The sequence below is a fragment of the Lipotes vexillifer genome, unplaced genomic scaffold (assembly GCF_000442215.2).
Source record: "Lipotes vexillifer unplaced genomic scaffold, Lipotes_vexillifer_v1.1 scaffold1129, whole genome shotgun sequence".
Taxonomy (NCBI): Eukaryota; Metazoa; Chordata; class Mammalia; order Artiodactyla; family Lipotidae; genus Lipotes; species Lipotes vexillifer.
This window is the reverse complement of record NW_006789022.1, coordinates 2,865,903-2,880,082: the sequence shown is the minus strand read 5'-3', so window position 1 is coordinate 2,880,082 and position 14,180 is coordinate 2,865,903. Positions and strand designations below refer to the sequence as shown.

Below are 14,180 nucleotides of genomic sequence, written 5' to 3'. Positions count from 1 at the left end.
TTTCCCTTCCCCTCCCAGTCCTCCTGGCCAGAGGCAAGCCCCTTGAACTCTTGAGCTGTTTCTTCCAATAATTAGCTCCATATTTCCGAGAAATCTTGTTGACAACACTGTAACTGCAAGTAATATGAAAGAAATCAGTATATTTTGTCCCTAGAAACAAAATGTTACAGGAAAGGACTGAAACTAAAGGCAGGAGTATGCTTTTGGGGTAGAAAAGTAGAGTGAAATATATGGGGGCCAAAAAGACCTGGGTTTGAATCCTGGCTCTGATATGTGCTGTTCAACCTTGAGCTAGTAAACTAGTCTGTCTGAACCTCAGTTTGATTGTCTAGAAGATAGAGACGCTAATATTTTTCTCGCAGAGTTGTCAAGAGGGTTAAATGAGAAAGCATATGTACACATCTAATACATTACCAACCCCAAAATGGCATCTTCTTTACCTTCCCCAAATTTTAACTCTTCTCCAAAAGTACAGTATATGGGAGCGGGGGGGTGGGGGAACCCCTCATTTTCCATATTGCTCTTCCCCAAACTTTCAGCTCTCAGAATTTTAAATAGAATCAACTATCATGTTTTTAATGAAAGCGAATTGCAGAAATTGGCAAGAAGGTTGCATCATTCATTAGTTACTGAGCCCAGCTGGCAAAATATTGTAAGCACTCTTAGAAAGCAATTCAGTTCTCAGGGGTCTGTAGAATGGCCTTGCTGCTAGAAACTGCTACAAGGTAGCCTCCCTCCAGCAGGTCCCAGGACTGCCCTCTGGCTGTTATTACCAGGAGCACACCAGCCTTCGTTAGTGGTAGGCTGGTTCACAAAACCAGCTCCGGATTTGTTTTACAAAACTGTCATCAAAGTCGGTTCTTCAAAAGGCTTCTAACCACCCAAAGACCCAGTCCTTCCATACAAAGAAAGAATCTTACCCCTGCTGGACGCTGCTTCTGCCCTGTTCTAATGTGCCCTGCCGTGGCTGCTTGGGCAGGAGCTGGACCAACTCTTGAGATCCCACAGATTCTTCTAATTCAAGGGGAAAAAACATGTTAACTGCCTTCTATAGGGCGTGAAACCCATGAAAGGAGGATTGGAGCGAGCACCTTGACAGCTATGCAGAGGTGGGACGTCCAGTCTAGAACCAAGCCTGGCGCCTGGTTAGCCCTCAATAAACTTTGGGATAAAGGGGGTTGTGAGACCATCCTGGAGAGGGCTCAGTTCCTCTGGAAAAGAGAGGCTTTGGAATTCCTGGGTACAGACTCGGGAAGAGGATGCCTCTATCCCAGATGGCAGAATCCTCGGGGCCAAACCCAATGGCAGAAGCTTCTGCGGAGCCAGAGCTGTTGTTATAACTCTACCTGCACGGCAGCTACTCCGTCTGTCCCATTTCCACCCTAAATACAACAGGAAGGTAAATACTCGAGAGAGTCACTGGACGCCTGGTTCGCTTCGATTACATGAATAACCAACGATCACTCCGAAATATTCACTCATTTCGGTTAACAAGCATTTCGCACAATGAACAAATATCTACGAGAAGGAGAGCTGAAAGAAACCATGGTGACCTTTCTTGGGGTTCAACGGCCTGCTGGGGCCTGGAGAACGACCCCGGAAGGTTCCAGGCCCGGGGGTGGGGGCTTGGTGAGGCGGAGCCCAGCTCCCGCGGCGACCCGACAGGGGCCCAGGCGAAAGTCCAGGAGCAGGCTGGGTGTCATTCGTCCGTACACTCGCGGTTTCCAAGGCGGCCTGAGGCGGGGCCGGGGGAACCTAGGGAGGAGGCGCCCTCACTCGAGCTCGGCGGCGGGGCTCAGGCCCATCCCGCTGCTGCCGCCCCGCCGGTCCCCGGGCCTCGCAGGGGGCGACGCGCCAGGCCAGTTCCCAGTCGGCGCGGCCCCGGGTCGGCAGAGCCGCGGGGTCCGGAACGCTGCTCGCTGGGAGGGCGGAGGGGCGCGGAGTGGGCACGCGGGCGCGCAGCGAAGAGCGGGGGCGCGCGGCCAGAGCGCGCGGGGCGAGGGCGGCGCGGGCGCGGTGAGCACGTGTCCGAACACAGCCGGCGCTGATGGGGGCGCTTGAAAGCCCAGGAACCTGCGCGGGGCCGGGGGCTGGGGGGCGCTTTGAGAGGAAAGGCAGGGAAAGGCGGCGTAGGAGGCGAATGGGGTGGAAAGTAACAGAACAGTTTCTGTAAGACTCAGAGGTGGCGTCTGATGTGGCTGGAGAAGCTGAAGGTCCACGGAGCAGACAGAGGAGCGACATCTGGAGATAAGGGTTGAGGCCAAGTTAGGAGGGCTTGGGGAGGTACGCTCAGGAGTTAAAATCTTGGGCGATTCAGACCAGATCGAGCGATCGATAGATAATCTTTTATATGTTTTTATTAAAATTATATACATAATATGTAATATATATACAAAAGTATCCATGGAATACATGTAGTTATGAAACATGACGATAAAATTACCACCCATGAAAACACCATCCTACTAAGAACCGCAACACACCTAGCACAGAGGCTCCTCCTACCTGTGCGTTCTTCCCTTATCCCATCTCCCAGCCCCACCCTCACCTCCACCTCCATCCCCCAGAGGTCACCTCTCTCCAGTCTATCATGCTCTTGCTTTTTAAAACTTTAAAAAAAATCTCTTCTTTGTAGTCCTAACACGTTGTTTCGTTTTGCTTATTTGAAGCTTGTAATAATCGTATCACACACAGAAAAAAAATCGTATCACGCTGTATTATCTTCTGCAATCTGCTTCTTTTAAAGTTGTCTCTATAAAACATACACATTGCTGTACAGATCTGTAATTTGTTTCCTGTGCTGGAAAATATTCTGTTATGTGAATAGACCACATTTTATTGATATGGTGATAAAACCACTTGGTTTTGTTCTGTTTTGTTTTCTAATTTGGATTTAGAAAACTATTGAAAAGAACCTAAATTGTGTCCTGGTGTATGCATGCAAGAGAGTCTATAGGATTTAACAACTAAGAAGGTATGAAAATGTTCCACTTTAGAATAGAACACTAAAACGTTTTCCCAATTGGTGGTACCAATTTCACTTCCACCAGCAATGTGTAAGAATTCTTGTTGATTTACATCTTCACCAACACTTAGTACTATCTTACTTAATTTTTCCAGGTGAGTGGATGTAAAATAGTATTTCACTGAAGTTTTAATTTGAATTTAACTGATCGCTAATAAGATTGAGACCTTTACATATATTTACTAGTCATTTAGACTTCCTCTTTTAAAAAGTGCCTGTTCGTGTCTTTTGCCCATTTTTCTTTGGAGTTGCTTTCTTACTGATTTGTAGGAGCTGTTTATATATCCTCGATACTCATCTTTAGTTGGTTGTATTTGTTTACACGTATTTTCTTCCAGTTCCTGGCTTGTCTCTTCACTCTCTTTATGAAGTCTTTCGATGAAGAGAAATTATGGACTTCAAAGAAGTAGAATTTACCAATACTTTCTTTTGTGGTCAGCTCTCTGTGTCTTTTCATGAAGTCCTTCCTTGCCCTGCAGTCAGAAAAATATTCTGCTGTATTTTCTTTTTTTTTTTTTGCGGTACACGGGCCTCTCACTGCCGCGGCCTCTCCCGTTGCAGAGCACAGACTCCGGACATGCAGGCTCAGCGGCCATGGCTCACGGGCCCAGCCGCTCCGCAGCATGTGAGACCCTCCCAGACCGGGGCACGAACCCACGTTCCCCGCATCGGCAGGCGGACTCCCAACCACTGTGCCACCAGGGAAGCCCTTGCTGTATTTTCTTGTAAAAGTTTTTAAATGTTGTCTTTTTCGTTTAATCAACCTGGAGTTGATTTTTGTGTATGTGTGAGGCAGAGATCCAATCTGATTTTTCCCTATATGAATAATCATTTATCTCAGCATCACTTACTGATAGTTTCTCCTCCGTGCCCCCCCGCCCCCGTGATGAGCAAGACCACCTCTGTCACGTGTCAGGTTTTTATGGACGAGCAGAACGTTGCTGGCTCTATTCCACCCCACTGGCAAATGTGTCTGTCTTTGTGCTACTATCATACAATCTTCATTACTGTATCTTTATGATAAATCTTAATATATGGATATCTTCAGATTCCCCCTCCTTATTCTTCCTCGGGAGTTTCTTGACTCTTCTTGAGCTTTTGCCTTTCCATAAATATTTCAGAATTAGCTTGTCAAGGTGCTCAAAATACTCTCTTGGCATCTTGATTGACATTACACTGAGTCCATAAATCAATTTGGCAATTTTGACATCTTTACAAAATTGAGTCTTCGATCTGTTACATATTATGTCTCTCTATTTGTTAGGACTTCTTTAATGTATTTCAATGGAGTTTTATAATATTCTTCATACAGATCTGATCTTAGGTGTGTATTACATTTTTCTCTCTATTCATTTGGAAGTTTACACTCTATTCTTTTATTTGTTGCCCTTGATATTTTAACATTCATGCTCAAAGTCTAAAAGTAATATCCTAAACACCCCTCTGAAACAATGTGAGGACCTTGGAATGCTCTCACTCCAATCTGCCCCTTCCACGCTATTTTAGTTCTGCCCTTTTTTTAACCCCAAATTCACATTATTATTATTATTACTACCATTATTATATTATACAGACATTTGCTTAGATTTGCCTGGTGGGTCCCTCTGAGGTCATCTTTCTTCTTCCTAAAATATAGCCCTTTGAAGTTCCTGCAGTGAATGTCTGTGGGTGATTAACTCCTGGCTCTCATGAGGTTCCTGGCATCGTGTGAAGGAGCTGAGGTGGAGCAGTGAGCGCCACAGGGCTGTTCAGGTAGCCAGGCTGGGCAGGAGGGCTGGGGGGGGGATGGGCTCCTACTTCTGGAAGGGCCCAGAGGGAGCTCCAGGTACCTCTCTGAGGGGCTCCTCCATGGCAGAGAGCGCTGGGACACTTCCTACTACTCGGTAGATATAGTGCACACCGTTTCTACCAAGGCTCCCACCCCTAAGACTAGAACTGCACAGAGCTAGAGCGAGTCCATGACAGCCCCCATAGCTTGCCTGGGACCTGTCAACCTTGTTCCTCACCCCTACCCCCAACTGCAGTAGCTCCCACCGCCCCTGCCATTCAGGGTACTATAGTAGGACGGTGCCCACAGGAGCAGACTGTGCTCCCGCACTTCCAGGCCATTAAGCCATACATCTCTCCCCAGGTGAATAGTATAGGAGATCAAAAGCTGTGCATTGACTGAGCTGTGGTTTTGGATTTGGGGTTTTTCGTTCGGTTGATGTTGGTTTTGGTTTGGTTTGGGTTTTTTCACTTTTTATTACGAAAATGTTCACACACAAATCAAAATAGAGGAAACAGAATAATGGGTCCCCATTTACCTTTCACCCAGCTTCTCCAGTCATCAGGACATGGCCAGTCTTGGTTCATCTATATCCCCCACCCACTTCCTCTATACCCAGATTATTTTGGAGCACATGGCAGATGCCTTATTCTTTCATCTGTAAATATTTCACTACATATTTCTAAAGGATAAGAAATAAAGATGAACACAATATCATTAGCACATTTTAAAACATTCTAGCAGTTCCATGTCCTCAAATAGGCAATCAATGTTCACATCTCCCTGACTGTTTGTACGTTGTTTAACTCATTTTTTTTGAACCAAAATCCAAATAAAACCATAAGTTAGGGACTTCCCTGGTGGCGCAGTGGTTGGGAGCCCGCCTGTCAATGCAGGGGGCGCAGGTTTGAGCCCTGGTCCCGGAGGATACCACGTGCCGCGGAGCAGCTGGGCCCGTGAGCCACAACTACTGAGACTGCGCTCTGAGAGGCCTGCGCACCGCAACGAAGAGTAGCACCCGCTCTCCGCAACTAGAGAAAGCCCATATGCAACAATGAAGACCCAACACAGTCAATAAATAAATCAATAAAAAAAAGAAACCCATAAGTTAGAACTGGTTGATGTGTCTCATACTTTCTTTTAACTAAAGCAGGAGTCAGCAAGCTACCCACGAACTACCACCCACTGCCCGTTTTTGTGTGGCCTAAGTGCTAAGATTGGTTTTATACGTTGTTAAATGGTTTCAAAAATAAAAGAATATTTGTGTCATGTGAAAATTATATGAAATTCAACTTTCAGCATCCATAAAGTTTTATTTGAACATAGGCATGCCCATCATTTACATATTATCTATGCAACTTTCCCACTACAAGTTCAGGGCCGCATAGTTGCTGTGGCATTTGAGACTTCATGGCCTTCAAAGCCTAAAATATTTACACTCTGGCCCTTTACAGAAAAAGTTTGCCAACCTCTGATCTTATGGGTTTCTCCTCCACCCTTTTTTTTCCCTTTTAATTTTTTAATTGAAGAAACTGGGTCCATTGGTCCTGTAAAGTCTCCCAGGGTCTGAATTTTGCTGCTATTGTTTAAGATGATCATTTGTGCCCTGTATCCCTGTACGCTGGTGGTTAAGTCTAGAGGCTCAATCAAATTTAGATCAGACGGCTTTTTCCTTCAAGAGGATTTCATTAGTGACGATGTGTTCTACCATCAGGAAGTAAATATGTCTGCTTCTCTTTCTTTGTGTGATGTCAACAACCATTGACGATCAGTGCTAAACAGGGTTGAGTTTCAGTAACCAAGAGTGATTGGAAAGTGATAGGAACTGCCTGGGATATTATGGGGTCTTCGACCCATCAGAGAAGAGAGAGTCAACATATATGCGCAAAAGCAGTGGCTGGAAAAAAATCAAGCTGCTTCAGGTTTTGAGCTGAGATTCTGTAATAAATATATGACCCACGGGGGAGGGAAGTTCAGTAGGATATACATCAAAGTAACAAGAAGCGTCATGTTAGTAGCTTTACTGGGTTATGGGTGATGCTTGTTCTTTGTCCGATTTTATATTTCTAATCAAATGGTTCTATCTCTTTGGGGGGAAAAGAGAAATCAAAAGAAGCTGGCTTTGTCCTATTGGTTCTCCCCTCCAAGTGTATGTCTTCTCTCTCCAATTAGACTGCAAGCTCCCTGAGAGCAAGATTGATGGTTGATCCCTTTAACGGCCACAGCACCCAGTTATGAAAAATTGTTGCAGCCACTAAAACTCACTCACAGGGCAGAATAGCACCAAAAGAAATTGAAACTGTTTTCTCAAGAGTATACGAACATGCTTTTAGGCAATAGCATCCATTCCTTCAAAAACACTGTCCGGGCTCCATCCAGACTGATTCCTGTACGCCCACCTCCTCCAAAATGGTCTTGGCTGAAACTAGCCAGCTTGCCACCGCCCCAGATTATACGTAAATCTTCCCTGTTTTTCCAGGATCTTCCCAATCTTTTTTTTTTTTTTTTTGGCGGTACGCGGGCCTCTCACTGTTGTGGCCTCTCCCGTTGCGGAGCACAGGCTCCGGACGCGCAGGCTCAGCGGCCATGGCTCACGGGCCCAGCCGCTCCGCGGCATGTGGGATCTTCCCGGACCGGGGCACGAACCTGTGTCCGCTGCATCGGTAGGTGGACTCTCAACCACTGCGCCACCAGGGAAGCCCTTCCCAATCATTTGATTCAAGATGTTGGAGTCACTTTTTGGGGCCCCTTCTCCTTGTCTCCCTCATCCAGGCAGCTGTCGGGTTCTGTCTGTTCTTCTTGCCTAGTATTTCTTCTAATTATCCTACCCTCTGTTCCAGGATGATGCAAAACTGGTCCCAAGAGAAAGAGGATCCATGAGAGTTTCCAGATAGAAGGAATCAGATAGAAGAAAGGGGTGGAGATGTAGACCAAAGTAGGTTAATCTATGCATTAGTCCCTCCCTAGGCCCAGAGAGTTATACCCATTCAGGAGCAGGGATTGTGAAAGAGGCTGCTGGATCATAGAAAGGGGGAGAGTGGGGCACCTTGAGATCCCTGACCATGGATTATGTGTCCCAGGCTATTAACTGGTAATTGACAGATATCGATAAAATTGCCTCAATGACAGTCTGTGGCCAGCTAGAAGAGTATATGGACAATTTTGTGCTTGGGCCACAATTCCACATCTGCTGGGGGAGAGACAGAGAAGGAGGCAGAGACAGGACAGGAGCCATAAACCATCACCTCTTACAGTCATTCAGTCTTTAAATAGATTTTGAGCACTTCCTCTGTGTCAGGCATTTGCTTGGTACTGAGGGTGTAAGAATAAATCTGCCCTCGTGGAACTTATAGGTGGGGAGTAGGGGGAATGGGAGACAAACATTAAACAATTCTTTTTTTTTTTGCGGTACGCAGGCCTCTCACTGTTGTGGCCTCTCCCGTTGCGGAGCACAGGCTCCAGACGCACAGGCTCAGCAGCCATGGTTCACGGGCCCAGCCGCTCTGTGGCATGTGGGATCTTCCCGGACCAGGGCACAAACCCGTGTCCCCTGCATCGGCAGGCGGACTCTCAACCACTGTGCCACCAGGGAAGCCCTAAACAATTCTTTTTTTAAATATTTATTTATTTATTTGGCTGCGCCAGGTCTTCGTTGCAGCATGTGGGATTTTTTTTTTTTTAGTTGCGGTATGCAGGATCTAGTTCCCTGACCAGGGATCGAACCCAGGCCCCCTGCATTGGGAACACGGAGTCTTGACCACTGGACCACCAGGGAAGTTCCAATCAATTCTTCAGTATATAATGACAAGTTATGTTAAGTGCTCTGAGGAAAAAGCACAGCGTGGAGGGTGCCCATCTGGGGCAGGGGAAACCCACCTGCCAGTGTCAGGTCACCATCAGCCCTTTCCTGGAGCTCTCCCACAAGTCACCCCCTCACTCTGGCTCAGGAAGAGGAATTTACCCCCCTGTGCCCACCCCAAGACAGAACAACAGACACTAAGACCCTCTCTTATTCTGGAGCCTCTTAAATCAGATTCAACAAGTTCTGGACATGTGCTTTAAGCCAACCAGGTCCCTCCCAGTTGTCAAAAGCTGGGGTCACCTGAAAAGAGAAATGAAATGCACCATCCCCCTTCCTTCTGCTGCCTTCCCACTGCAGGCCCTCAGCATCCCCCTCTCCCGACTGCTGCAATACCTTGGAGTTTCAGAAAGAGAACAGTTATAACTAGTCTTCTGTTATGGGCTGAACTGTGTTCCCCACCCCCAAGTCATATGTTGAGTCTTAACCCCCAGTACATAGGATGTGACTGTATTTGGAGATAAGGCCTTTAAAAAGATAATTAAGGTAAAATGAGGTCAAGTAGGTGGACCCTAATCCAATATGACCAGTCTCCCTACAAGAAGAGATTAGGACACAAAATCAGCAAGCCAAGGAGAGAGGCCCCAGAAAAAAACAACCCTGCTGACATCCTGATCTGGGCTTCTAGCCTCCAGAACTGTGAGAAAATAAACTCCTGTTGTTTCAGCCACCCAGTCCGTGGTATTTCGTTATGGTGGCCCTGGTTCCTCAATTCACAGAAGAGGTGCAGAGGCTGGGATGCGAGTGGGGGAGGGGCACCATTTGGGTGCTGCCAGGCTGGGACCAGGACCCAGATCTGACTCCCAGTGGCAAGGCCAACCTTGTCCCTTCCCAAATGGTTTCTCCACCTTTCATTTCTCCTCCTTCCTCAATGCACCTCTGATCAAATTTCCCGCAGGAAACACCTTCAGCCACGCAGCTCCACCTACCCAGCAGGATCTGAACAAACACCTTGGCTCTGTATCCCAAGGCCTGCCGGTTAGGCCCTAAGTCAGTGCTTCTCAAACATTAACATGCATCTGAATCACTGGGAGAGTACATTAAAATGCTGATTCCTGGGCTCTGCCCCCCAGTAGTTCTGGGGTGGGGCCCAAAAGTTTGCATTTCTAACAAGCTTCCAGGCACCCTTCAGTAGCACGGCTAACACACGTCTTTCCACAGGATTGCCCAAGTACTCACCCCACCATCAGAGCAGCTGCTTACTTTTCCCTCACCACCCCGTGCCCTTGAGCCTTTGCTCAGCCTGGTCCTGCCAGCAATTCCCTGCTGCCACGTCTGACGCTGTGGTCAGATCCTGGGGCCTCCCAAATCAGGATAAAGTTGAGAGGTTGTGCTGCTTTTTAAAGGGAAAGGCTTATTGGAATTTGAACCAGAACCGGAATGATTCCAGTCCAGAGGATCATAGGGGAGCTTGAAAAAACAAAAAGACAGAAATCTAGACCCACCCCCAGATACAGACCTCCCTTCGAGACAGGAGACACTATATACAGATAATCAAAGGGAGCCCCAGAGAGGGTAAGTGACTTGTTCCAGGGCACACAGCACATTAGAGCAGAAGCTGAGCAAGAACCCAGGTCTCCTTCGGTGCAGCTGTGTGCTCCCCACTGCCCACCACTCCCTTTTCTGAGCCTAAGAGGGTGTTCTCTCTCCCTGCCTTTTCTCACCTCTCCCCATCCCACTTTCTTGTGACCCCAGCTGGGCCCTGGCATTTCCACCCAGTGCTGAAATGGAGCCCAAAGGACTGTAAAATTTGCCCAAAGGAGAAGAGTGGGGAAAGGGTTGGGGAAATGAGGGAGAGAGATGGAAACCTTTGTGGGGAGGGGAGGGGAAGCCACTCATTTGGTGTCCAGGAAGCTGGGGGCGGGGCTTCTCCCGGGACCTGCCCCCGTGTACCATCACCGCTGCCTCTGACCCCTGGAGGGCTCAGGCTGCAGCCCAGGAAATCACAAACCCCGCTGGCCCCAAAGGAGCCAGCCTCTGGCTTCCCTCTGCAACGGGCTCTGTGCTTCAGACCCTGAGGGTTAGTTAGTACAAGCTTCACGCCCTTCAACACGGATCTCTTCTGACACCCAGTCCAGCCGGTGGGGCCGGAGCTGGGGTGGGGCGCTGGACAGCTGCCCTCCCAGACCTGCTCCAAGCACCATTAGGAAGGACCCTGCCAGGTGCAGGTGAGACTGACAGCTGGGAGAGCTGCCCCAGGCATTTAGGATCTGGCTGGGAAAGGTGAGTCAGTCCAGTGGGGGCAAGGCTCCTAGAATCAGGATCTGCAGCCCAAGTTGGAGACCCCCCTCCACCATGTCACCTGGAGAAAAACTGGACCCGCTTCCTGACACTTTCATCCTGCAGCCGCCAGTCTTCCACCCGGTGAGCAGCCGCTCGGGTCCGGAACCTCCTGGGTCTCAGGGCGCCCCCTTCCAGCTGGGCCCAGTCTCCCAGGTTGGGGGCTGGAGAGGCCCTCAGTCATAGGTCCTGTTTCCCTGGCCCCTGCCCATGGGCTCTGGAAGGCCATCCTGAGCTTAGCAAAGTGGCTGACAGCTCATTCCCACTCGCGTGTCAATGACTGCTGGGTTCACAGGGTCCTTGCATTTTAAAAGTAGTAGGGCCTGGAGGCAGAGTGGTGTCCCCTACTGTACGATGGGTGGCTAGGAGGGTCTGGGGGAGTGCGTAGTATCATTGGGGGGACATTGATCACTAGGAAGGGCAGGCTCATCTCCAGCCTGGGAGTCAGGTCGGAACCTCCAAGTGAGAGATGGTGTTGGGGTTTCCTCGCTTCCTCCTTCAGCCCAGTGCCCTGCAGATCTCCTGAAGCCTGACAGTGCTTTACAGAAGGCTGAACTCCCAGCAGACTTCACCCTCCCACTAATGAGCAATAATTATCACTTTCTCTTTACTTGGTCCTCGCCTCCCAGGAGAACTGCTTTGGCTCAGTTAATTACAGGCCAGGCCCAGAGCCTGGAAGCAGGAGGGACTGATATGCTGAGCCTGGCTAAGCCATGGGTGCTCTAACAGCCCGGGGTCTCCCTCCCCAGGTGCCTGAGTGATGGGATGAAGCAGCCGCCCAGGTTACAGTGGCTCCTTGCTTTGCAAGCTGCGAAATCCCACCTGGAGGGCAACACTGTTGGATCTCAGCTCTTTCTGGGCAGCTCAGGTTTCTGAAGGCTGCTAGGAGTTGGAGAACACCGCATGCGGCCCAGTCTTGAGATACTGCCCCATGAGTACCTGCTGCACGTTCACATTTATTCTGCACATACCTGCTCAGAGCCCACTCTGTGGCAGGCCAGCCACACGGCTCCCTCTAAGCCAGACGGCTCTGAAGGGCTTGTCCCTTGCAGCATGAACAGCCAGCCACACGGCTCCCTCTAAGCCAGATGGCCAAGGGCCAGACTAGCCATGCCAGTGGAGAGCACGGTGAGGGAAGGAATAATTCAGGCACCAAAATGGATGATGCTTGGAGAAAGTGTCAGAGCCTGGAAAGTCAAGTCAGATTTCACAGGGTAGAAGGAGAGCAGCAGAGGAAACACCCCAGAAAGGGTCAGGAGTGGTAAAAGTGTACGCTGTATTTTAGGAATGCCACAGGGGAAAGGTGAGCTGGGAAGGTAGGCTTGGGTCATTATCAGGTATCTCTCCAGGTGTTCATATCAGGGTCTGCACTCAGATCCTGAGTGTCCACCCTTCTGCCTCCCACTTCCCAGGTTCCGGCCAATAAACAGTCCCTGGGAAGCCTCAACACCAGGCTTCTAGAGGCCAGGGTGGCAACCAGGGAACAGTAAGCCTCACTGGGGGCACTACTGTGCCCTAGGAGCTGGGGTAAGGGGCTGGACTGGTGCTCCAAGGGGGCAGTGGGGCTGAATCTGGTTTGCCCGTGCAGTGTGGCTTTGATGTGTGATGGTCCAGGAAAGGGGAGTAGATGGAAGAGAGCACTTCAGAGAAAACTAATTTTTCCCCATTAAGACATTTTCTGTTTGGGGTGGGAGCGCTGGGACTTCTTGTTCCTCTTTCCTCCCCACCGCACCCCCGACCCAGGGGTCCCGAGGCCCTTTCTTCAACCCTGTATGGATGGGTTTCTCCCCTTGTTCAGGTGGTTCCTTATGTCACGACAATTTTTGGTGGCCTGCGAGCAGGCAAGATGGTCGCACTCCAGGGAGCGGTCCCTCTAAATGCACGCAGGTAAGGGGAGTGCTCGGCAGGGCTTCCTCTCTACCATCAGGGTCTCAGGGAGTCTCTGACCGGAGGTGCCCTTTGGGGGCCTCATCTCCCCTAGGTTCCAGGTGGACTTTCAGTGCGGCTGCAGCCTGCACCCCCGGCCAGATATCGCCATCCACTTCAACCCTCGCTTCCACACCACCAAGCCGCACGTCATCTGCAACACCCTGCGCGGTGGGCGCTGGCAAGCCGAGGCCCGGTGGCCCCATCTGGCCCTGCAGAGAGGAGCGAGCTTCCTCATCCTCTTTCTCTTTGGAAATGAGGAGATGAAGGTGAATGGAAGGGGAAATCAGGGGGTCTAGAACTTGTGTCCCTCTGCTTCTCTCTCCCTCAGCCGAGTTCCCCATGTTACTGTGTTAAGGAGTATTTGGGGGGATGGGGCACAGAGTCCAGTACCCAGAGGACCAAGGAGCTGCCAAGCCCGGTTCCGAGCTGCCCTGGGGCCACTTGGCCTGATACACATGGCAGCATTCAGCAGGCCCTATGGTGCCGGCCCTGCAGGGGGTGCCACTGCCACCGTCACAGGGAGCGTCTAGAGAGCGCCTGCAGTATGCTGGGCGCTGTTCTAATCCCTTAAATATCAGCTCACTGCATCCTCACAACAATCCACGAGGAGGGCACTTTCATTCTCCCCATCTCACGGCGGAGGGGGAAGGGACAGGGAGAGTGAAGCCTCAAGACTTCCACCGCTGATGTGAACTCCTGCCAGGAAGATCTTCAGACTCCTCCAGGGGAGAGGGAGCTGGTGGGAGCCAGCAGTGGAGGGGGGGACCTGTGGGAAAGGGGTCACACAGCCTCCAGAGGCTCCCCACCTGTTGGTGGTGGGGAGGGCTCGGGGGCTGCTGCTCCAGCTGCTGGTGGGTCAGCTGAGAGGCGAAATGGGGCCAGCATGGGGTGTCAGGGGCCCGGAGGGGCATTGAGGTTGCCAGCTCCCCAACCTTGGGGAGGCTACTTAAGTTCCCCAAGCCTCAGGCACCTAGTCTGTAAAACATGCCTGCCTCGTAGAGTTGGTGTGAAGTTAAATGAGGAAAATTCCAGAAAGGATGTTCGTGATGCCTGGCACGTTAGTATGAACTCAGGACCATCAGCTGCTGCTGAGCCAGCCTAGTCTGTCTGTCTCTCTAGGTGAGTGTAAATGGACAACACTTTCTCCATTACCGCTACCAACTCCCGCTGTCTCGTGTAGACACCTTGGGCATATATGGAGATATCCTGGTGACGGCCGTTGGATTCCTGAACATAAGCGTAAGTTCCCTTGGGGCCAAGTCCTGGGTGGCAGCAGCCTCTGACTTCCCCTGATGCCTGGACAGGCCCAGGACCCCCCC

At 50.2% G+C, this 14,180-nt stretch overlaps 2 protein-coding genes across 2 annotated transcripts in view; one reads left to right on the top strand and one right to left on the bottom strand.

The window, feature by feature from the left end:
• The window catches only part of PLAAT5 (phospholipase A and acyltransferase 5), a 24,167-nt gene extending 22,362 nt beyond the window's left edge, over nucleotides 1–1,805 (bottom strand). Inside the window, 3 exon segments of the mRNA XM_007462208.1 lie at nucleotides 921–1,014; nucleotides 1,554–1,730; nucleotides 1,733–1,805. Of these exon segments, the coding sequence (XP_007462270.1) occupies nucleotides 921–1,014; nucleotides 1,554–1,730; nucleotides 1,733–1,805 (344 nt within the window).
• Nucleotides 1,806–10,947: 9,142 nt separating this feature from the next.
• LGALS12 (galectin 12) overlaps nucleotides 10,948–14,180 on the top strand; it is a 7,841-nt gene continuing 4,608 nt past the window's right edge. Inside the window, exons 1-4 of the mRNA XM_007462106.1 lie at nucleotides 10,948–11,016; nucleotides 12,731–12,819; nucleotides 12,914–13,127; nucleotides 13,981–14,100. Of these exons, the coding sequence (XP_007462168.1) occupies nucleotides 10,948–11,016; nucleotides 12,731–12,819; nucleotides 12,914–13,127; nucleotides 13,981–14,100 (492 nt within the window). The remainder of the gene's footprint in view (nucleotides 11,017–12,730; nucleotides 12,820–12,913; nucleotides 13,128–13,980; nucleotides 14,101–14,180) is intronic.